Below are 25226 nucleotides of genomic sequence, written 5' to 3'. Positions count from 1 at the left end.
TCCAGGTTCAAAAGTAAAGGGGACCGAGCCTTCTCAGTGGTTGCTCCTAACCTCTGGAATAGTCTACCTGTTCATATACAGTAAGAACAGCTCGGACTGCTGAAATTTTCAAGTCTTTTCTTAAGACCCACCTGTATTCCTTCGTATCAAAACTCAACTCGAAATGAAGGCTGTGACGTTCTCTGTGTTTGTTTTGTTAATTTGTTTTATCCTGACATTAAAAGCAATATGGTTGTCTTTAAATGTGCTATACAAATACTTGAACTTGAGTGTAGGGTAATTGTCAGGCAAATGTATGGATGCTAAAAAGAAACAGAATTTCAAAACTGCAGTGTAGATCTGCAGCTTATCAGCAGCCCCGCCTAACATCTGCACAAAAGTGCTGTACATAAATTAGCATAAAACTAACAGTACACGGCCACATATTGTCAGCCCCTTTTAATGTGTTTGATTCTCAAATTATAAGAATGTAAGAAAAGTACCCATCTTGGACTCTGACCACAATCCTTTAACATTCCTCCATTCATTGCAAAGTAAATGATAGCTGGAGACCTGGATCAGTTTGAATGTCCGCTAAGGACAGCGATATGTTAAGTATGCTGCTAAAACAACTTTCTTTGTTCTGACTCACTCATAAAGACCACCATCTAATGGCATAATAATGTAACTTTCACTGAAGTCCATATCATGATCCTTTCTCAATAGCAAATACGGCAAATTATTTATATAGAATATTATTTATTGAACAACAATTTTTAAATGAACAACAATAGCCATTATAAAAGACAATAGGATATAAACGCATGCAAACAATTCAGTCAAACGTACAAGCAGCACTCTAGTACAGGATTCAAGTGAAATAACTAAATATAGTTATGAAACTTAATTTTCCCTTAACCAAAATCGATTTGCTCTGGAACTAGATTAATAAGACCAAAGATCGCCCTTTGATATACCCCAAAATTAATTATATCTCATGGCCGAGTTGAAGCTGTTCTCTGTGGGTACATGAACACTGAACTAGCTTGCCAGGATATTGAGGGGCTGATGGACGGGGCCATGTATCGTAAAAACTTGGAAGAGAACCTCCTTCTCTCAGCCAGAACACTGAAGATTGGTCGTGGATGGGACTACCAGCATGACAATGACCCAAAACATACTGCCCAGGCAACAAAGAAGTGGCACAAGAAGCAGCATATTAAGTGGCCTAGCCAGTCTCCAGACCTTAATCATACTGAAAATTTGTGGAGGGAGTTGAAACTTTGAGTTGCAAAGTAACAGCCAAGAGACCTTGTAGATTTAGAGAGGATCTGTAAAGAGGAATGGACCAAAATCCCTCCTGAGATGTGTGCAAATCTGATGACCAACTACAAGAAATGTCTTGCTAAATGCAAAATCAGATATATGTACAATATATACGTATACAATAACAATTTTTGGAAAAAAATATGATGACATTCCAGAAATCTATTTCAATAGTTTGCTTTGTGTCTGCATTTGTTTAAGGCTAGCATTCCAAGCAAACGTTAGCTGTGAAGTACACGTAAACAAAAAAGGTAAAATGTGAAACTACAGTAATACCTTGATAGGAATTTAATGTAATGCAAACCTTAATTTCATTCAGGTAGTTTCTCTCGGAACACAGAATGACCGTTGGCCAAAGTATCCCGTTTTAATCAGTTTGACACAGACTAACCAACAACATTGAAGCGCTGGGATCATCATTTGAGAGGGCTCATCATTTGTATTGACAGTAAAAATGACCCACCAGCTGAGTTACAGAAAAACTGCACAGCACCTGGGTAAAAATATTACAAATAACTCAATAAAATGGCTGAACCTAGCACGAATAGCATGTTCCTAACTGACGACGAAGACTTAACAGAGCAACCATCAAGTGTTAAACAGTATTCTAGGTTATTGCGTGTGGAAGTTTTTTGTCCAATAATTAGAATCTCTGTATTTTCAGAATTTAGTAGTAGGAAATTACTAGTCATCCAATTTTTTATATCAGCTATGCATTCCGTTAATTTTGTGAATTGGTAAGTTTCGTTAGGTTTGGAAGAAATATAGAGCTGAGTATCATCAGCATAACAGTGAAAACTAATTCCATGTTTCCTAATGATATCTCCTAACGGTAGCAATTACAGAGTGAACAGCAGCGGCCCTAGTACTGAGCCTTGTGGTACGCCATACTGAACTTTTGACCGATAAGACATCTCTTCATTTACTGCTACAAACTGATAACGGTCAAATAAGTATGATTTACACCATGCTAGTGCAATTCCACTAATGCCAACATAGTTTTCTAGTCTATTTAAAGAATGTTGTGGTCAATGGTGTCAAATGCAGCACTAAGATCAAGTAACACTAATAGAGAGATACAACCACGATCGGATGATAAGAGCAAATCATTTATGACTTTAATGAGAGCAGTCCGTACTATGTTACGGTCTAAATCCGGACTGAATATCCTTGCAGATATCATTTCCTTCAAGAAAGGAACACAGTTGTGAGGATACTGCCTTTTCTAATATCTTTGACAGAAAAGGCAGATTCGAGATCGGCCTGTGATTGACTAATTCTGTAGGATCAAGTTGCGTTTTTTTAACAAGCAGTTTAATCATAGCCAGCTTAAAGGGTTTTGGTACGTATCCTAAAGACAAAGACAAATTAAAGACATTGAGAAGAGGATCTATGACCTCTGGAAGCATCTCATTCAATAGTTTAGTCGGTCTAGGGTCTAACATACAAGTTGTCGATTTAGATGAGTTAACGATTTTGCAAAATTATTCTTCTCCTATAGCAACAAATGAATCTAATTTTTCCTCAGGGAGACTACAAAGCACTCCCTGATGCGATACTGTAGTAGTTGCATAGTTATAATTTTGTCCCTGATATTATCGATCAGTGAAGAAGTTCATAAAGTCATTACTGCTGTGTTTCTTGGAAACTTCTGGGCTTGAAGTTTTCTTTTTCGTTAGTTTAGCCACTTTTTCAAATAAATACCTAGGATTGTTTATTTTCTTCTAATAGGGTTGAAAAATAAGCAGATCTAAGCAGCTTTTAACCCTTGTGTTATGTTGCGGGTCAATTTGACCCGTTTAGATTTTCTAGTTGTTGGAAATACTGGTTAACCTATATATTTTTTCTTGATATTTTGTGACTTTTTCTCATTTATCATTATGAACATGCATGCAAAGTTTCAACATGCTGGTGTTTTTTGACATATACAAACATAATTACTGTTACGTTCGTGATGTTCGCGGGTCAATTTGACCCGCATATTTTAACGCTCTAATGCAACTGTACCGACCCAAAATAATAATATTTATTGGTTATATTTTGTTTTTTTATCCTTTTACTACCTTATGAAGCTAAAAAATTAGGGTTTCCACACTTATTTCAATACAGAAAAATATTTTGTCAGCCACAGATGGTAAAAATTACCTTTCATTTATTTTTTCAAGCTACCTGATATATTATTAAACCTTTGTTTTTTTTCTTGATATTTTGTGACTTTTTCTCATTTATCATCATGAACATGCATGCAAAGTTTCAACATGCTGGTGTTTTTTGACATATACAAACTAAATTACTATTACGTTTGTGATGTTCGCGGGTCAGTTTGACCCTCATAGGCAGCTATTCAAAAGCAACTGTACAGACACAAAATAAAAACATTTATTTTATGTATGTCAGGGCATCAACTCCAGTTCTAAAGTGTAAGTGTATCTAAAAGTGCTCTAACCCTAACCAAACTTGAAAAAAGCTAAATCATGGTGTTCAGAATTAATTCCAAATTACAAATGAAAATCTTTGACAGACACAGATCGTAAAATAAGCTCTCATTTATAAGCTCTCTTGGTGTCTGAAAATCCTACATATAAGGTTTGGTTAAAAGCTAGGTATTTCAAAGGCAGCTTCACAGACCCAAAAAAATAAATAAAAAACATTTATTTGATGTATGTTTTTGTTATGTCTGGGTTCTCACTCCCCTGTGAGTGAATAATGAGCTTTCCCACACTTTTGCTCAGTGTGGCACGAGACATCGACAGGGACAGCAGCAAAAATGAGCTCCCAAAGATTTACAGTAAAAGAAGTAATTTCACAGGTTTTGGAGTATGATGCTGATACAGATGAAGATGTTTCAGAGTTAGAGGATGCTTCAGAGATTGATGAAAATATTGATGAAGATACAGAAAATGAATGGTCTATGGATTACTCTGACGAAGAGGCTGCCACATCCTCCACCTCATCAGAGAGAAATGATGAATCACAGCTACCATCAAGCCTTGAGCGATGGATGTCAAAAGATGGTAAAATAGAATGGACATCTACACCCCCACAACAGCGGGGAAGACTACCAGCATCCATGGTTATCAAGAACATTCCAGGTCCAACACGATTTGCCATCTCAAGAGTCCACGACATACACTCAGCTTTTGAGCTGTATTTACAACCAATAGAGAGGACTATCCTGGATATGACCAATCTGGAGGGAAGCCGTGTGTTTGGTGAGAAATGGAAACCACTTGATCTTATTGATTTGAATGCTTACATTGGACTGCTAATTTTAGCTGGAGTGTACAGATCAAAGGGAGAGGCAACTGCCAGCTTATGGAGTACAGAGTGTGGAAGGCCAATATTTCGCTCCACAATGTCTCAGGAAAGATTCCACATAATTTCTCGGGTCATTCGTTTTGATGACCGTGAAACCAGACCCAGTCGACGTGAGAGGGACAAATTAGCGGCAATCAGAGATGTGTGGGATAAATGGGAAGACATCCTGCCTCGTCTTTACAACCCTGGGCCCAACGTTACAGTGGATGAACGCCTTGTACCATTCAGAGGACGCTGTCCTTTTCGCCAGTACATTCCAAAAAAGCCAGCCAGATATGGCATCAAAGTATGGACAGCCTGTGATTCCAAGTCCAGCTATGCCTGGAAAATGCAGATTTACACAGGCAAGCCATCAGGTGGAGCACCTGAGAGAAACCAGGGGATGCGTGTGGTTCTACAAATGAGTGAAGGGCTGCAAGGTCACTGCATAACCTGTGACAACTTCTTTACCTCGTACAACCTTGCTGTCGAGCTACTCAAACGAAAGCTGACTTTGATTGGAACAGTGAAAAAAAACAAGCCTGAGCTACCCAGAGAGATTCTGAACATGGAGGGCAGAAACGTGCATTCATCAAAATTTGCTTTCTCTGAAAATGCAACAGTAGTTTCCTACTGCCCCAAAAGAAACAAGAATGTCCTTTTGATGAGTACAATGCACAGAGATGCATCACTGAGTGCAAGAGAGGACCTGAAGCCAGAAATGATACTGGACTATAATTCCACGAAAGGAGGGGTTGACAATTTGGACAAAGTCACATCAGCCTACAGCGTCCAGCGCAGGACTGTCCGTTGGCCTCTGGTGGTCTTCTACAACATCTTGGACGTGTCAGCGTATAATGCCTTCGTTCTGTGGCGTGAGATCAACCAAACCTGGAATGAGGGCAAATTGAACAAACGTCGGTTGTTCCTGGAGGAGCTGGGAAAAGTTCTCGTCACACCTGAGATCCAGAGACGCGCTCGTCCACCTCGATCACCAGCGGCTGCAGCTTTGGTTGAGTCAGTGCAAGCAGGTGGATCTGGAGTCAGACCCACAGAAAATGAAGGAGTGAACACAGATGACAGGAAAAAACGGAAGAGATGTGAGGAGTGCCCACCCAGGCATGACAGCAAAACCAGCACCATGTGTGTGAAGTGCAAGAAATACATATGCAGAAAGCACACACTTGCTGTGTGCTCATCATGTGAAAAGTAACTTCCTGACTTTATGTAACTTTTTGACTTCTTGAGTTTATTTTTAATGAGTTAAGTTTGTTTCATTATACAGCTACATTTAATTGTTCAATTATTATGTTCTATGCACACACAAAAAAAAATAAATAAAAAAAAATAATGATATGCAAAACAAGTCAGCATATTGTTCATTTTCAAATTTTGTCAAAACAAAACAGTTTTTAAAAATGGTTCAAACACATGTTCATTAAATCATATCTTCAGATATATATTTTTTGGAATATTTGAAAAATGTTTATATTAAAAGTTTACCGTTTGAACCTGAATCTTTGTTGTTTTTCATAGAGTGATTTTTGAGGAATTGTATTGAATCCAATTAGGGTCAATTTGACCCGAACCATAAGGGGTGTACACAGAAATCCAACATAACACAAGGGTTAAAGCCTCTCAGTGTCAGGAATCAATCAGATTCATTCCCATCCACCACTCAAAGGTCACTCTCCCCGGAATATTAACCAGTCACACCTGTTCACAATCAGTCACCTCGTTACCCAGCCCTATAAAACACTCACGCACACCCCAGTCATTGTCAAGCCTCCAACAGGAGAAGACCGTTACCCACGATTTCCCGAAGTTTCCAAGTCTGCCAACGAAGATCCATTACGTAACTATACTCACCCCTGAATATACTCACCTTTGTCTCCCTGTCTTGCTGTCTCCAGTATTCCAGTCTGGTTCCCTGTTTCCCGAGTCCTGCCATTTGAATCCAAGTGCTCCACGTGTCCACCGAGATCTCCCTGTTCCTCCCTGGATCTGAAACAGAAAAGTATTCGTATCACTGGACACTGTCTACCCACGTCTAACTCTCTGAAGAAGGGTCTGCTCACCTGGGATCCTCTGCACGAAGTGATCGTCAACGCACCTGCACATGAACTTTGTCTCTGCACATATATCACTGTAAATAAACTCACGTTTGCTTTCACTTACCTCCGCCTCTGTGCCTGTATCCTGACAGAAGGCTTGACCAGAACAGAAAAGTGAAACAGCGCGAAGGAAGCTACCCGCCATGGTGATAACCCTGTACAGTCTACAGCCGCTGTTCAAAATTCCGGTCAGTCTACGCTCAGCACTTCCGCAGACTCCACTTCTTCGATGATATGCTTCGCTAACCAAGCATCACGTCCAGCGCCATTCTCCGGACGGGCGGAGGATTGCAACGGGTTCCTGCTTCAGTGTTCGCTCGCTCTGGAACAGCAAAATCAGTTATATCCCACAGAAAGATCGAAAATCGCTTTTATCATCCAACAGTTATCCGGGGCTGCTTTGAGATGGGCTGAAACCATGTGGTTACAGGAGTCCACTACAACCTCATCGGTACAAGGGTTTGTAGACCATTTTAAAGAAGTTTTCGGACGACCAGTTGATGATTCTTCCACCAGTGACAAACTACTGCAACTATACCAAGGTCGAAGATCGGTTTCTGAGTATTCGTTGGAATTTCGCACTTTAGCCTCTGCAAGTGGGTGGAACGAGAAGGCGCTCATTTCTGTTTACCGACGTGGTCTGAATCCTGCTCTCCGTCTGCAAATGGCGATATATGATGACAGTCTGGGTGTTGAAAAATTTATCCAACAAGCTCTCCGTGTGCATCAACGATCTCAGGGCTGTTATCTAGAAAATCGCCGACCCACTAGTAATTCTCAGTATCCCACGGAAGCTCCGCCCGAAGCAGATGGAGAAAAGATGCAATTGGATACTTACCGACTGTCCCCAGCGGAACGTGCCCGGCGCCGTGAACTCAGGTTATGTTTGTATTGTGGAATGGGAGGACACTTTCGTCAGTCATGTCCGACTCGACCTCCCAGAATGCTTGTGAGTTCTCTCTTTACGGCCGATTCGGTATCAGCCCCACTAACTATTTCAGTGATCTTAAAATCCACGACTTTCCATGTTTCTGCCACAGCCATAGTGGACTCCGGGTCGGCAGGAAACTTCATTTCCGGACGGCTCTGCCAAAAACTCCAGCTCGAGAAATCAGCCACCGCCAGACCATACTCCATCCATGCAGTGACGGGTGAAACCATAAATAAGGGGTATGTCACAGCTCAGATTAAACCCATCATCCTGGGTGTCGAAAATACACATCACGAACTTTTTGAACCTTTCATATTAGAGAACAGTCAGACTGATCTAATTCTGGGTCGCCCATGGCTTATTCGACATCAACCCAATATCAACTGGTCATCTGGTAAGATCCTGAACTGGGGGTGTAAGTGTTCATCCAGAACTGCCGAGTTGGCGACCACATCCATCGTTGATGCACCTAACATTGTCCCAGTAAACTCAACCTCCATCGAAAGCCCCACTGAGAGTCTGTCCGTTTCCATACCTACCTGTTATTCCTCGTTTGCAGATGTGTTCAATCCTGTCGAGGCTGCTAAATTACCCCCTCATCGAGCTTGGGATTGTGCGATCGACCTTGTTCCAGGAGAACCCATTCCTAAGGGACGAATCTACTCCCTGTCTATTCCCGAACAGAAAGCCATGGAACAGTACATTGAAGAGGCTCTGAAACAGGGGTATATCCGTTCCTCCACGTCACCTGCTGCTGCCAGCTTTTTCTTTGTTCCTAAGAAGGATGGCGGACTACGTCCTTGTATCGACTATCGAACCCTGAACAGAATAACCGTGAAGTTCAGCTATCCACTACCGTTGGTTCCTTCCTCACTGGAGCAACTGCGTGAGGCCAAGATGTTCACTAAACTGGACTTGAGGAGCGCATATAACCTCATCCGAATTCGAGAAGGCGACGAATGGAAAACCGCGTTCATCACCCCTGCTGGCCACTACGAATATTTGGTTATGCCGTATGGACTGGTCAACGCTCCTTCCATCTTTCAAAGCTTTATGGACGAGGTATTCCGAGATTATCTGAACCGATTCGTAATAATCTACATCGATGACATTTTAATCTATTCCAAGGATCCAGTGGAACACCAACGACACGTCTCCTTAGTCCTCCAACGGCTACGTGAGTTCTCTTTGTTCCTAAAAGCAGAAAAATGCTCATTTCACCAAACTTCAGTCGAATTCCTAGGCTATCAACTCAGTGAAAGAGGAGTACAGATGGACGATCGCAAGACCAAGGCGATCACTTCCTGGCCAACCCCACAGACGGTAAAAGAATTGCAAAGATTCCTTGGCTTTGCCAACTTTTATCGGAGGTTCGTTCACCAGTACAGCCTGCTAACAGCTCCTCTAACGTCACTCCTAAAGGGAAAGCCAAAAACGCTGCTCTGGACTGAGGAAGCCGACCACGCATTCCAGTCTTTGAAAACCGCCTTCACCACTGCCCCTCTACTCCGACATCCTAATCCCGAAGAGATGTTCATCGTAGAAGTCGATGCCTCCACCACTGGAGTAGGAGCAGTGTTGTCTCAGTATTCCAATTTGTCACCCAAACCTATGCCATGTGCGTTCTTCTCCCACAAGTTATCACCCGCCGAAGTAAACTATGATATCGGCAATCGGGAACTCCTGGCGGTAAAACTTGCGCTTGAAGAATGGCGACACCGGTTGGAGGGCGCCAAACACCCGTTCCTGGTTCTCACCGACCATAAGAACCTCCAGTATCTGAAAGAAGCAAAACGACTCAATCCACGCCAGGCTAGATGGGCGCTTTTCTTCACTCGATTTCACTTCCAGATCTCCTATCGTCCAGGCTCCAAGAACGTCCGAGCGGATGCTCTGTCTCGTCTCCATGCTCCTGAAACTCACCATGAAGAACCCGAGAACATCTTGCCAGAGAAAATCTTTGTCAATCCCATTCAGGTGGGACTTAAACGAACAACTGATGGAATTGTCCCGAAACCAACCCAGTCCTACGGAATGCCCAGCTGGGAAAATCTACGTACCCGATGAATTCCGTATATCACTTATCTCCTCAGCGCACTCCTCCGTTGGTACGGGTCACCCAGGAGTCACCAAAACCTGCTCCACTCTCCAAAACTGCTACTGGTGGCCCAACATGCTCCGAGACGTCAAATCATTCATCCAGGGGTGCATCCTATGTGCAATGAACAAAAACCCTCGTCATTTGCCCGCAGGAAAACTCATGCCTCTACCCGTTCCCCAAAGACCCTGGTCGCATATTGGGGTGGATTTTGTGACTGATCTTCCACCCTCCGAAGAGAACACCTGCATCCTGGTGGCCGTCGACCGCTTTTCGAAAGCGTGTAAGCTGATTCCCCTAAGAAACTTACCCACAGCATTTGCAACCGCAGAACTTTTAATGGAACATGTCTTCCGGAATTTCGGCCTCCCAGAGGACATTGTATCAGATAGGGGGCCTCAATTCATTTCAAAAGTTTGGCGAGCCTTCTTTGCACTGATGAATGTCACCGTAAGTCTCACTTCAGGGTATCACCCACAGGCTAATGGTCAGGCAGAACGAAAAATCCAGGATGTCAGCCGTTTCCTCCGAACTTTCTGCCATGCCAATCAGCACCTCTGGAGTCGTTACCTCGTGTGGGCAGAGTATGCCCAAAATTCCCTTAGACAAACCTCCACCAACCTGACTCCGTTCCAATGCATTCTGGGTTACCAACCTCCACTGTTCCCGTGGTCCGGGGAACCCTCAGAAGTCCCAGCAGTTAACGCCTGGTTCCGGGACAGTGAGAGAATATGGAACCAAGCTCACCATCACCTCCAACAAGCCATAAACCGCCACAGTCACTTTGCAGACGCTCACCGAAGCAACACCCCCGAATACCAACCTGGACAATTGGTTTGGCTCTCAACAAAAGATACCCGGTTGAGACTACCCTGTCGCAAGTTAAGTCCAAGATACATGGGTCCGTTTCCCATAACAAGACAAATCAATCCAGTTACCTACCAGCTCCGTCTGCCAAGTCACTACCGCATCCACCCCTCATTCCATGTTTCCCTCCTGAAGCCCCATCACTCACCTGTTCCAGTCCCCTCTACAGATCTAGCACAAGATGAAAATCCTCCGGTACCCCCCATTGAAACAGAATCCATCTTCGCTGTAAGAGAGATCCTGGACTCCCGACGTCGGGGTGGTCTACTCGAGTATCTGGTTGACTGGGAAAATTATGGACCGGAAGAGAGGTGTTGGATACCTCGTAAGGACATCCTTGATCCCATGCTACTCACTTTGATCCTTGATCCCATGCGCCTTCCACGAACAACACCCTGACAAACCTGCTCCTCGAGGTAGACCCCCACGACGTCGGGGTCCTAGGTCCGCTGGCGCGGACGCTGGAGGAGGGGGTAGTGTCAGGAATCAATCAGATTCATTCCCATCCACCACTCAAAGGTCACTCTCCCCGGAATATTAACCAGTCACACCTGTTCACAATCAGTCACCTCGTTACCCAGCCCTATAAAACACTCACGCACACCCCAGTCATTGTCAAGCCTCCAACAGGAGAAGACCGTTACCCACGATTTCCCGAAGTTTCCAAGTCTGCCAACGAAGATCCATTACGTAACAATACTCACCCCTGAATATACTCACCTTTGTCTCCCTGTCTTGCTGTCTCCAGTATTCCAGTCTGGTTCCCTGTTTCCCGAGTCCTGCCATTTGAATCCAAGTGCTCCACGTGTCCACCGAGATCTCCCTGTTCCTCCCTGGATCTGAAACAGAAAAGTATTCGTATCACTGGACATTGTCTACCCACGTCTAACTCTCTGAAGAAGGGTCTGCTCACCTGGGATCCTCTGCACGACGTGATCGTCAACGCACCTGCACATGAACTTTGTCTCTGCACATATATCACTGTAAATAAACTCACGTTTGCTTTCACTTACCTCCGCCTCTGTGCCTGTATCCTGACACTCTGTAAGCAATCGAGCTCTCCTTCCATGCAATCCGAAATACCTCTAGGTTTGTTTTCTTCCATTTTTTCTCCATTTTTCTGGCTGCTCTCTTAAAGGCCTGGGTGTGCTCGTTGTACCACGGCGTTGGACTATTTTCTTTAATCTTCTTTAAGCACAGCGGAGCAACTGTATCTAAAGTGCTGGAAAAGAGAGAGTTAAAAGTTTCTGTTGCAATATCAAGTTCTTCTAAGCTATCTAGGATGCTGAGATGATGAAACTGATCAGGAAGATTATTGATTAAGCAATCTTTCGTGGCAGAAGTGATAGGTCTAACATATTTATAACACTGAGTCGGCTTTGCAGCTTTGGCTAAATGTAATTTACATGAGACTAGATAATGATCTGAGATGTCGTCGCTCTGCTGCAGTATTTCAACAGTATCAACATCTATTCCATGTGATAATATTAGATCTAGAGTATGATTATGACAATGAGTAGTTCCTGACACGTGTTGTCTAACTCCAATTGAGTTTACAATGTCTTTAAATGCCAATCCCAATGCATCTTTTTCATTATCTACATGTATGTTAAAATCACCAACAATTAGGACTTTATCTGCAGCCAATTCTAATTCTGATAGAAAGTCAGCAAATTCTTTAATAGTCTTTATGGTGCCCTGGTGGCCTGTATACAGTAGCCATCAGAATTCTCAAATGTGATTTATCGTTTACACTATATATTTTTACATTAAGCAACAACACTTCAAAAGAAGTATATTTAAAACTAGATTTCTTAGTGGTTTTGAAAATATTACTATAAATTACAGCAACACCCTCCCCCTTTGCCTTTCGGATCATGTTTATAATAGTAATCTTGCGGGGTGGACTCATTTAAAGTAATGTAATCGTTTGGTTTTAGCCAGGTTTCTGTCAAACACAGCACATTTAGGTTATAATCTGAAATCATATCAGTAAGGTAGGGATCGAATATTCAGCAACCCAAGCTTTATCGTTTGCTCATCTGTATTATATCTGTTTTTTATTTGTTGAACATCAATTAAATTTTTAACCTTAGATAGGTTTGGTAGTTTTTTGTATTTCCAAATTTGGGGAACAGACACAGTCTCTATATGATGATATCTAGGTGAAAGAGCCTCTATGTGATGGTATTTATCTGACCTTGGTGACGCGAGGCCGGTAGCAGACGGTCGGTTTAGCCAGTCTGTCTGCTTCCTGACCTGAGTCCCAGATTGTCATGTTTTATCTCTAAGTCTACATCATGCTCTTTTAAATGGGTTCGCGTTGGAACATCCCCAGTGATAGAAAATCACATATTAACCGTAACAACTCTGGGAAAAAGACAAGTGAGACAACAGACTACTCAGATCTTTAAGGGTTTCACTGTTTCTTAACTGGGGCTGCACTACGGCATCATCAGGGCCTTCAGCAGGCCATGTGAACTTCAAAACCATGTGGTTTTGGTTAGGTGATGGTTTACTCCAGGTTGCAGATTTCTTAGGAAGAGGGTTCAAGTTCAGGTTCGTTATGTGCACCAAAGTAGACTTGTCGAAGACGGGTCTAGCAAGTTTGGGGAGTCTCTTGTCGACTTTGTTTGGTTTCCATGTCCTTTAACAGTCCATGTTCAGACTGTAAACTCAGTGTCTCAAATATTAGCTGGTAGTTTGACTTTATGTGAACAGGTTGTCGTTTAGAAAGCTTCTGGACTGGATGTGGATCTGAGGAGGTATAACCTGTCTCGGTCAGTCACATGGGGTCTCACTTCTAGGTGGAAGTGTAGAGTCTAATCTCAGAGATAGCCCTGGATGTTTTGGCCCTCTGTGGTTGAACTGGGTGATGTTCTTAGCCAGCTTATCGAGGTCTTTAAGGGTCATCCCATGTGCAGCTTTGGGGTTTGCTTGGATTGGCTCTCTTCTTTTGTTGGCAGGGAAGAGTTCTCTGGTGAAGGTTGGTGATGTTTTAAGCTGACATCATTCACTTCTGTTGTATGCCAGTTCTTGGATGGGGGAACTCTGTTCTGCCTAGCAGTGTCGATGCTGAGGAACATCTCTCCCTTCTCGGCTCTGGTTTCTGTTTGAAAGAATGTTAGTTCAAATGTTTAGTTCATCTTGACTGTGTAAAGCTCGTCGTTGACGTCACCTAGTTGTCGGGTCAGATGGTCCATTTTAGTGCAGTACCTTTCCAGGTGGTCTTCCAGAGCATTTTTTTTTTATTTTTATTTTTTATTTTTTTTTAGTTAGTAGATGTTCAGCAGACTGGAGCTGGTTTACCAGGTGCTTCTGGACAGCCTTTAATTCTTGTTTGTCACATTCAACGACTGCTAAGGCTTCTTGGAACTTCTCGTATTGTTTATTTATTTCCTGCTCCACTTCATTGGGGACTTTGATTTGGTCTAGAGCTTTTGCTTCGAGCTGGTCGGCATTGGATATGCATTCAGGATGACGCTTGGTCGTCCTGGACTTTCACTTTCAGCTGGTCAATGCGGCTCTAGGGATTTCTCAGTTCCTCTTGAAGGTGGGGGATGTGCTTGTCGCTTAGTTTCAGCTGGGCTGTGAAGGCATGGATTAGGAAATTGGTGATTTTGACTAGCTCCTTGTGGCTGTAGTTCTGGCTTGAATCGTGTCAGACATCTTCTCAGAATCATGATTATTATTAAAAATAATAATCGTCCACATCTTCCCCTTGGGCAGTGGGGTTTGTAGTCTGTGACATGTTGGCAGGCTGGGATGAAGAGACCGACACAGATCTGCCTATATGTGGTGGAACAGCTAAGTGTCATTTCAGTGATTGTAAACCAAGTGTGATTGTGTAAAGTGTGGTGATGTCCAAGTGTTGGTCTCAATATAGATATGTAGGCTAGTAGGGCTGTGCTCAGAATATCGATACGACGATACATCGTCATGAACTCCTGACGTCGCGTATAGATACAGCAACTGCTGTATCGATACTGTCGTGCTTTTGAATGTTGCCGATTCAGGGCTCGAATTTCAGCACGGGATTGCGAGTATTACGCATTATTCTAATCATTCCCGTAGGTCTCCCACTTATAATGCGGGAAATTCCCTCAAACATTGATTGAGTGTCCAGCAGTGCCGCGTCTTCTGTCTCTCTGTACCTCAAAATGGGTTGCTCAAGGCAAGCATCAAACGCGCTGAAGGCGGTGATACTATACTCTCGCTTTTAGGAGTTGGGACATGACGGAATATTCACTTGCATATTCAAGCGAGCATTGCATTGTCACTTAAGTTTACCATTCGCTCGTCTTTTTAAGTCTTACCACGCTAAACATTCAAGCGATTTTAAACTATTCAGTACTCGCACGCTCTCTGAGAGATGGTTTTCTCTTCATGCTTACATAGAGTAAAGCCGCCTCACAAACAGCCTGTGAGTAACAAGTTCTTTTTCACGGATTGTATCGCTTTAACAGCCAAAAACAAGCAAAATTATGCCAAAAATGTCGGTCTTGGTGAGTATCCAACACAGTCGGTTATGTAAGCATAAAATGCATGTGATGTGACAGTATAATAAAAACAGGATCCGTGCACTAGGCTCTTAAAGTGACAGCAGCCATATGTGTCTGTCATTAATATTGTTGTCGAAACAACAAAAGATAGCTTTAATTATAAGAAATCTGGATTAATAGTCGATGTATTTAATTTGGTCAGGACTAAAATACCACCCAATGTTATTTTACATTTATTTACTTTATTAAGTTCTTAATACTAGTGCTAGACCTATTCAAAAACTTTTCTCTTTATTGGTAGGCTATCTTTATTCTATTGTATTTATTTGTTTGAAATTATTTCAACATAATGTAAAGAAATTACTGTGTTTGGTGCACATTCCAACACTTATTTAATTTAACTCTCATTGTTTTTTAATGACAAAAACGAAATAGTTTTTCAGTTATCACAACTTTTATAACACTGTTTATTCAATAAAGATATTACTGTTACTAAACTCTGCTCAAAAGAAATTTAAATTCCAAATTGATCCATATCGTGATGCGTATCGTATCGTGGCTTTAGTATCATGATGCGTATCGTATCGTGACATTGTTGGTGATACACAGCCCTATAGGCTAGTAAAGCTTACGTCACTCTACTGAGTAAGGGTACTGATTTTTCAATAGGATTTTTTTCCAATAAATATTTTCTATCAATGAAAAGCTGTTTTCAAAAAGGTAAACAATTTTTTAATGATCTGATGCAATTTGATATGTAAAAAGTGTATTTTAGAAAAAGGTTTTCAGTCCTGCATTCCAGAGGTCACCAAGAAGTCTTGGTAATCACCCCCCTTTGGCATTAACTCATGATTTTCCTTGTCTTAAAGGATTAGTTTACTTCAAAATTAAAATTCTGTCATCATTTACTCACCCTCAAGTTGTTTCAAACCTGTATGAATTTCTTTCTTCTGCTGAACACAATATTTTGAAGAATGTCGTTAACCAAACAGTTGATGTCCAAAAGTTTGAAACAACTTGAGGTTGAGTAAATTTTGAAGTGAACTATTCCTTTAGATGTGCCATCTCTGAACCCGTTTGTCTTGTTAAACTGCCTAACTATTACAGGTTAATAGATATCTTCTTACAAGCATTCTTTGTTTAGGAGTTGGTCTGTCTCAGCCTGGATGATGCCCAAAATGCCAGGTCTTCTGATTTTATGGTCCTGGATGTTGATTGAGACTCTGTGGAATTCTGCTTCTTGGTCAGTTTGAATGAGTCTGATAAGTCAATTGTTTGCTTTTATTTCCAAACATTCTCTTCAATAATGTGAAGAGTAATGTTTCTTTCACTATTAAAGTTAGTTAAATCATTTATGAATGAACCACTCGTTTTAAAATCTTTTTGAATGACAAAAAGTATAACCGTCTTCAAAAAAAGATTATAATTCTGCCTAATTGGGAACACAAATTGTATATCTCCCCACCTAATACTAACAGCACTCTCTAACTAACTCCTCCCTAATCTTCTCTGCAAGTCTTCCAAGTACCTAAATACTGATGCCATGGAATCTAACAAACAGTTAAGAATCTCCTCCACGGCAGTGCACTCAACTCAGATGCACAGAAATAAAATAAAATAAAAAAAATTGCAAGCATTGCTACAACCTAACTAGGGAATTTATTACAATACACACCATGTTAAACTGCAAGAAATTATTTTCTTGAAGCTGATGGCAAATATAAAAACACTTATGCTGTCTCCACATGAAATTAATAAGACAACATAATCAAAATATCAATAGTCTGTAATGTTCATCAGTTGTGATTTACAAATGAATGAGTGAAAAACAAACAAAATTACAAAACTGCGAGTGGATCTGGTAAACTGCCTAAGCAACAGCTTATCAGCAGCCTCGACTACCAACCGCATGTTGTTTAACTAAGGCGGCCTGACAAGTTTCAGGTTCGCTTCAATTACGCACCAATCAGACCAACAAAAACAACCACAAACACAGCACCTGGGTCATAACATCCAGCACCAACTCGCAAAAAAACAGAAAAAGTGTTACACATATAAGAAGTAAGCTCATACTTTCCATGTAAGAAATAACAGTCTATATCAGCAGGTATTGATAGTCTATATTCATCATTCAAAAAGAAAAACTAAAACTAGGGCTGCAGATATACAAACCATATAAAAGCAGCATTTTGAATGTCTATCATCACTTACCAGGTGGCTCATTTTGTTACGAACATATTTGCGTATTGGAATGCTCAGGTAAGATACCGTAAAATTAGATCAAGACTTCTCTCTATGCCATCTTGGCTTCTTTGCTCGCTTTCATCATTTTCGCTTCTCGTGCACTGACACATTTGCTAAACTGAACAGCTAATCAGAGTTATCTTTCTCAACGCCGGCCCCAGCGACATGAGCCTGACCTACTTCAAAAACTATCCTGACCGACGGCCCGATGTTGGCCAATGACCGACCGTCGGCGTCGGCTTGCTGTGTCACAGGCCTAAAGGAGTGTGGTCTGAGTAAGACAACTGAACATAAACCCTCACATAAACATCAAAATTTTGAATGGCCCAAATCAAACCAAGTGCTCAATGACAGTCATCTGAATTTTTTTTAATTATTGAATCACATTAATAACACAATCAAAATATCAGTTTTCTGTATGTTACTGACAAGTACCAAAATCCCAAAACTGGAGCGTGGATCTGTTAGTCTGGGTAAGCTGTTGCTTAGGCAGTTTTCCAATCACACATCGTTTAAATAACTTTGGCACCATGACAAGTTTCACTTTGGTTCACACACAGGTTCACTTAAAGGCACACTATGCAAGAATTGTACCTTAATATAACAGCTTCAAAGTCATTTCGGTGGTAACAAACTCATAGTAGGGCGAATCATCCTGGTAGTAAAGCTTGTGGGGGACGCCGCTGGAAAAAAACCAGCAATGCAAGTTTGAGAGGCGCGCCCCCGACAAATCTCGCGAGAATCACGACGTCACACACATCAACAACAACATGAAGCACGAAGACACTTGCGCGCAATTCAGACGTGATACTCGATGATGGAAAAAGCAAAGAAAACGCGGTCGGAAGAAACTAGGAAAAGAGAATCTAACAGCGTGAGGATACGGACAAGAGTCCCACTCGGTCAGGCTTTCACTGTTGATGTTCATTCCTGCGATTATCATGAGAACAGTTGTCAATATCTCACATAATTATCAGGACATAAATAAGCCTACACGTTGTAAATAGTGTAAACGAGGGCTATTTACAAACGGTTGTGATAAATTGCAATAATCATGTCTAACGACATCATAACGGCCAATGTTATGGCATTTTGTAATGTTTACATTACACACAAAAAAACCACAAAAAAAACACAAATGAAATTATATAGAAGGCCTAGGCTATTTACTTATAACGTTTTTACATAAGTAAATAAGCTATCAAACGAGGTAGGCTACTTTAATGTTATTACTATAAAGTAGACTAACGCTTGGCAAACTTATTATTATCCTATTACCATCATCAGTAGTTCATCTTCGATTGCACAATATATACAATTATGCAGTACCCTAATATGTATGAAATTGTAAGACTGGAAAAACTGGAAGGACTTTAAGAGAGGGCCACTCTCTAAGAAAACAAAGGAAATTGACATTTGAACTCCCCCTCATGCATTATTGAGATGAAGGTCTCACCTCCCTCATCCTAATCTACATTTCTCTCCCCCATTCTTCATCCTGGCAGAGATCTCCCAAACTCACACAAGAATCTAAATGGTTTAATGTGAATGATTATCATCGAGTTTTAGACATGTTTGGTATTATTTGAAATATCTCGGTGCGACTGGTACAAATGTCTCATTCCCAAAGAAGTAAACCAAAAGGTAATAAAGTTCTTAGGAAGTTTAGAAACATCTTCCACAATGGAGGGTGTGTCTTTGAGTTAACACCTTCTGACCATTTGACTGAATGCTAATTTTCCACTGCTAGCAAATGGTGACTTACAGGTAAATTTCCATTGTGAATGATGTTTAGATTTGAAATGAGGTCTGGGTATATAATGAAACATAGGGAGAGCTCGGGGCCTTTTCTATATTTGAGATCGGCCCGTGAGGCTGAGAGTTGCGAGACTCTCAGCCTCACGCATATCTTTGTCGGTAAACATTTCCTCTTTGTTCTAAAGCATTTGATGTTTTGCATTGATTATCTTTGAATTGGTTATGAAATTATAATGATACATTTACCTGACATATTAAATTGTGATATTTGATTATTCTAATTGACTTTGACATTATTTTCATTCAAGAGTTTAAAAGAATAGTAAAACATTCGCTCACATTTAATGATACACGGATATCATTAAAACCCTTTTCATTTATGGAGTCAGATGAAATAACGATTTAATATATGAGAAAATGTATTGCATTTAACCAAAAATACCTTACCGCGAGAAAAGACAGTAACACGCAGAGACCTTCACCGCTAATTCGAATACCGCCATTGGATCGAGTTAGACGGCCTTACAAAATCGTGAAACATTACCTGGTAAATGGACATCTTCGGAGTCTAGGAGGGGGGTATCAGGCCGTGAGTGCAGAGACGCTCTTCATGAGTGGTTTTTACGACAGTAACGTTAAATACAAGTACTCCACAGCGACTCTAGGGGTCGCTGTTTGACAAAAACGGAATTCCTGCATAGTGTGCCTTTAAGTCAGGCCTCAATCACACCAGACCTACAAAAAAAGAGGAAAAAACAACCAGAACCACAAACAAAACTGGGCCATAACTCCCTTCACAGGTTTTTTTGTTGTTGTTGTTGTTGCTCAATTTTCTGTGCAAGATTATTAAACTTGTTAACCTTGTCTAATAACTCCTGAAATGTGATTGGCTGATGGAAGCCATGTTTTTCTAGATACACAACTGTCCTCATGAACAATGATTGGAACTCTAGGGTCACTTTCATGTTTTGTTATAGTGCCAACAAATGACCAAACCCTGTTGCTTCTGTCTTCAGACATAAGTGTGTCAAATTTTGTGAAAACATTTCATGTTCTAAAGTTATATCAATTTAGGTAAAAGCTGTGATAACTTGTTGACATTTTCCTGGAACTATAAGAAAAGTCTGCCAACTGGGTTATTATACTACTGATTTTATTCCAATCAGGTGAATAGCCTAGAACCAGTTGTGTCTGTATTTATTTGATAAGTAGCTTACTGCATGGAATAATGTATATTCAGCAGCTCATTATTGCTCATCTGGCAGGTTTCAACTTATTTAATGTGTAAATGAACCCATGTTGTTTGTTTTTAAATAGCAAATTTAGCTCCTTAACTCTGTCTTTAGATGGGAGAGACCCCACGTCATGTACGGACAGCTGCTGGACTGGCTGCGCTACCTCGTGGCCTGGCAGCCTGTTATCATTGGTCTGGTACAAGGCATCAACTACATCCTGGGTTTGGAGTAACAGCAGCACCCAGTGTAGAAGGACCAGCATACTTCAAACTGCAACAAATAAATGTCTTTGGTTTCTCGGAGACGGGGACTATTTTCCTCAAATTACTGTCTCTGAGTTTTGTTGTGCTAATGTGTCATCAAATGAAAGTCTACTAGCAGTTGGATGTTTTTGTTGCCATTTTTTGTCTGACATTTGCTAATGGACTACTTGAAGTTGGGACATTTGAAATTTGCATAAACAATTTACCAGGTGCACATTGGGTTTTATAAAAAAATAAATAAAATTGCTGTAAATATGTGCTCACCATGAGCACACTGGGCTATGCACATGTGTTATTTTACTAGTGTAAGTAGTATTGAAGGAAATGGAATGATTTAATACTACATTTTTTAATTTCACACACATTTAGATTCAATATGCCACTCTTGTGGATTGAGGTAAGCATTTAAAAATACCAGTAATCGTTATCCTGAAGTTCTAGTGATGAGCAATGCACGTCATGCTTAAGAAGATGATTAGCAGACAGTATACAGTAAAGACAGACACTGCCCTCATTCAGTGGTCAAGCAGTCCTTTTCCAAGTTTGAGTAGGTCTGATGAAATGTACATACGCTGACACACAGGTGACACACACATAACTTGTGTGCAGACAGAAAGTACCTTAATGATGACTCCTTCCTTATTTTTTCTTAACATTATGAAAAAAAAAATGTCGTATTTGAAGGAAACTTAAATTTTAAATGTTCTGTCAGTGACGCATTGATGTATTGTTTTTGAAATATCCCAAAATAAATATCTGTTCTGTTTACACTAAAAATATTTAAACATCCTAAAATATATTTTCTTTATAAACAGAATTCCTACAACAAATAAACTCATCTGCCAATGGAAATGAGTGAGAATAATATGTTTTTTAAACAAGACTGAGTAGAAAAATTTAGCAATGTAATGTGTTGGAACAGATGGCATTTACAATCCGTATTATCTACCGTTGACAGGTGAACAACAGGTGAAATATATGCAAGTTTTATACATGAGGCCTCATCTCCAGAAGAATATTTTGTAACGAATGAAAAAATTTAACATGTTAATACATTATGTATTTAATGTAGTTATCCATACGGAAATCTAATATATGTACAAATATGAAATATCCATTTATGAAATATATCCTCACATTAAGTAAAAACTTATTATAAAAAATGATTATATATGCAGAGCTATAAGCATATATGTGCATACCCTATTAGAAATTGTAACAATTACATGTATTGACATAAATATGGCCCTTAAAATGTATAATTCATATTTTGAAATATGCCATAATTATTAGTACACATGACGTCTTTCTATAAATGTGTTATATAGACCTACAAATTACCAATACATGCACACTTTATAAGAAGTCTGTAATTTATGCAGTGTTAACGAATCATTTGCAAAACGTTTATAGTTCATTTATAGTTTATAAACTGTATTAAATATGCATTTAAATCTACATTAATAGACTATATACAAACAGTGAGTTCTACATACATTGTCACTGTAATTAACAAATTATTTTTTTATTTTCTCATATATAAAGAGTTAAATAACTTGTTATCCGTAAATATTTCTCACTTTAGATTAGGTCATGGAATATCGGAAAATGTCAAGCGCTTTAAACCAAACTTTATTGGACATTAATTGCATTAATAATAAGAATTCCTTAAAATGTTTACAAATATATTAAGCCTATCCCCAAAGCTGAATATAACCACTTAAAAAATATAAAAACAATGCTGTCAATATGAAATACATACAAATACTCATTAGATCATGTTGTTAAAATACATCAGTTAGGGTTAGGGCATAGAATTTACAGTTTGTACAGTATACAAATCATTATTTATATGGAAAGTCACAATAAAAAATTGAAAACCCAACGTGTGTATGTTCGGTGTTTAGGGAACACTGAATATAAATGCAATTAATGTCCAATGAATTGGTTTAAAGCACTTAATTTTTCTATTTTCCATGACTGAATCTGTGAGAACTATTTATGGTTAATAAGTTGTTAACAGCATTATCTAACTCTTTACATCTGAGTTATTTAAATAATATTTATATCTATATATATATATATATCTATATATATATATATATATCTATATATATATATATATATATATATATATATATATGATTAATACACATGACATAGCTAAGTCTTTGTATGAATGTGAATACAAGTTGCACATATCATTGACATGTAACAATGTCATAGTCTTAGTATGGATTTTAGATATAAAAAAAGAAATGTATGTTTTGACATGGTATTGCCATATTGTTTTTTCCCTTTTTGTATGTTTTCTGGAGGCCTACAGCACGAACCATAGGATCAGTGAGATCAGTGATCATAGGATCAGTGAGACTGTTTTGCCAATTATTTGAGCCAGAAAAATAGGCCTATACTGCCATCAAGTGGTTATATACTATGATATTACATTTTATTTGATCCCTTTCTTTTAACCAGATTGCACTAATCTGTCTGTTTTAATTTACAAACGCTACATTAATTGAAAAGTAGAAAGAGAGAGGTTTTATTTTGTATAGAAATAAATGGTTTAATATTTAGAATTTGTTTTTGTGCTCTGTACTCAAAATAAAAAAATATTAAAGACAACACATATTACATTCATTTTAAATTAATTAAGGACCCATTACAAGCTCAATTTAATTTAAATCAAACAATGCTTTTAGAAGATATGACAAACTTTTGGTATCCCTTTTTTTGTCTTTAACCATGTTGCCACGGCGAGGAACTAAGTTAGACAGTAGCACCTCATTGCTACACGAGATCCAGGGGGCGGAGTTGGATCCAGATCTAAGGGGTGGAGATGGGTATGATTAGGGGTGGGTTTAGGGATCAGGGTGGGTAGGTTTAGGTAAATGTAAGGTGGGAGGAGTTGGATCTGGATCCAACTCCTCCCCCTGGATTTCGTGTTCTGCAGTGAGGACCAAATTAGAGGCTATCCAATGTCCTCATTGTCTTATATATGGGAGTTTGGAATTGGAGGCTAGTTAATCCATGTATCATTCGTTCAGTCGTTTTTTTATTTATTTAATAACCTACTGAAAGTAGAAAGCAGTTCATTTTTCGTTTTTTTCATTTTTCCCCAAAAAAACGAAAACCAAGAATTCTGCTTGATTTGTCGTTTTTCGTTCTGAGGTAGAAAAATGAATAAACAGCTTGAATATTCAATTTCTACAAGTGGGCGGGAATGAAACGCCGCTTTCCTCTGATTTGTCAGCCGAAGATTAAAGTCCCCATGAATTCAAAATTGACCATACTTACTTTGTTTGCCTAAATTGATCGTTTTGTTGTGAACAATTCATCCATGCAAGTCAATCCACACAAAAAAATTTTTTGGCTTCGTAATCTTTAATCAAAATCTGAAATTTCCCCTCCCCTCTGCATTGGAGGACCTTCCCTGATGACGTAGGTTTGACGGTTTGGGTGTCTGCTTAAAGGGATACTTCAGCTCTGGGAAGATGAATGTGTATTTAATAGTGATCATTTATATAGTAGAAATGTGAAATTATTTTTGAAATTGAAGCATTCTAGAGTGAGAAAAGGCAGAAAATGTATTTTTTACTCATGTGGCTGAAAGACAACAACTCCCAGAATGCACTTGCTTTGCTCCCTAACCACGCCTACCGGTTACAGGCGGCAGTATCCGAAAAAAAATTCCACACATTCTCTAGGCTAATACATACTCTAGTAACAGTAAAGGTTTATAAAAAGAACCACAACCAATGTGAGTTATAACTTTTAATTAAAAATATAAAGAATATTAACACTTTTACACTCAAAGCTCTTCCAGAGCTTCAGCTGTTTCCTTATTCACAATATTGCCCGTCAGGAGGCTGGATATGTCCGTCTTATATCCTGGACAACACAGGTGGACAAAACAAGACGATTGCCTTTACTATGTCCCTCGCCTTGCAGGACCCATTCCATAAAGTGACGGTAGGCTGTTAGGCGTCGGCGATATTTTCTACAAAACAGTAACGTTAAGCACAACGTTAGCAATGCGAACTATTTGCACATACAGTATGCTAGCATAGTAAATATAACAACAACAGCTCAGCTGACTACGCGTGAAGAACATTGTGATAATGCCGAGAGTCCAAACTCCAAAAGTCCAAACTCTGTTCATTACGTCTTAGTAAAAAAAAGAAAAACAAACCAAATACTCACTTTACACTAAGCCGTCCATTTGTCCCTGCGGGCTTTGGCTGGCGTTTCCAATTTCGTCCAGAAGAAAATGACATCACTGAAATTCGCGACAGCAATAGGACTCTCTATCTGTTTCCATAGGCGCACAGCGAGAGCACTGACACCACCAGTCCGCCCCAGCTGGAGTCTGGCCGGGCTCGAGTCAGGTCTTGCTCCCCTGCTGCAGCAGCTGCTCCGGCCGCCTCTTGTTCCTCCATCTCCCGAAACTGTTCGTCGCTGTATTGCGGCTCGTACAGGTAGCCGCGAGCATCAGATTCGCGCAACAGATCTTCGAAATCCCCTTCTGCTATTTCAACTTCAAAACTCGTAAATCGTGATTAGACTACTATACAAACTTTCTACACAGAGCAAGAGCCTGTTAGCTTAGCTT

The 25226-nt window shown here is 40.0% G+C and overlaps 1 protein-coding gene across 2 annotated transcripts in view; it reads left to right on the top strand.

The window, feature by feature from the left end:
* The window catches only part of rnf121 (ring finger protein 121), a 128763-nt gene extending 107297 nt beyond the window's left edge, over positions 1-21466 (top strand). For both annotated transcript variants that reach the window (XM_077197415.1, XM_077197416.1), the window contains one exon: positions 20463-21466. In XM_077197415.1, coding sequence (XP_077053530.1) covers positions 20463-20583 — 121 coding nt within the window. In that variant the 3' untranslated portion in view covers positions 20584-21466. The remainder of the gene's footprint in view (positions 1-20462) is intronic.
* Positions 21467-25226: the final 3760 nt, after the last annotated feature.

The sequence above is a fragment of the Siphateles boraxobius genome, unplaced genomic scaffold, assembly GCF_051911475.1.
Source record: "Siphateles boraxobius isolate OS27281-9 unplaced genomic scaffold, OSU_SipBor_1 11, whole genome shotgun sequence".
Lineage (NCBI taxonomy): Eukaryota > Metazoa > Chordata > Actinopteri > Cypriniformes > Leuciscidae > Siphateles > Siphateles boraxobius.
Note: the sequence above shows the minus strand (reverse complement) of the source record. Positions and strands in the feature narration are given on the sequence as shown.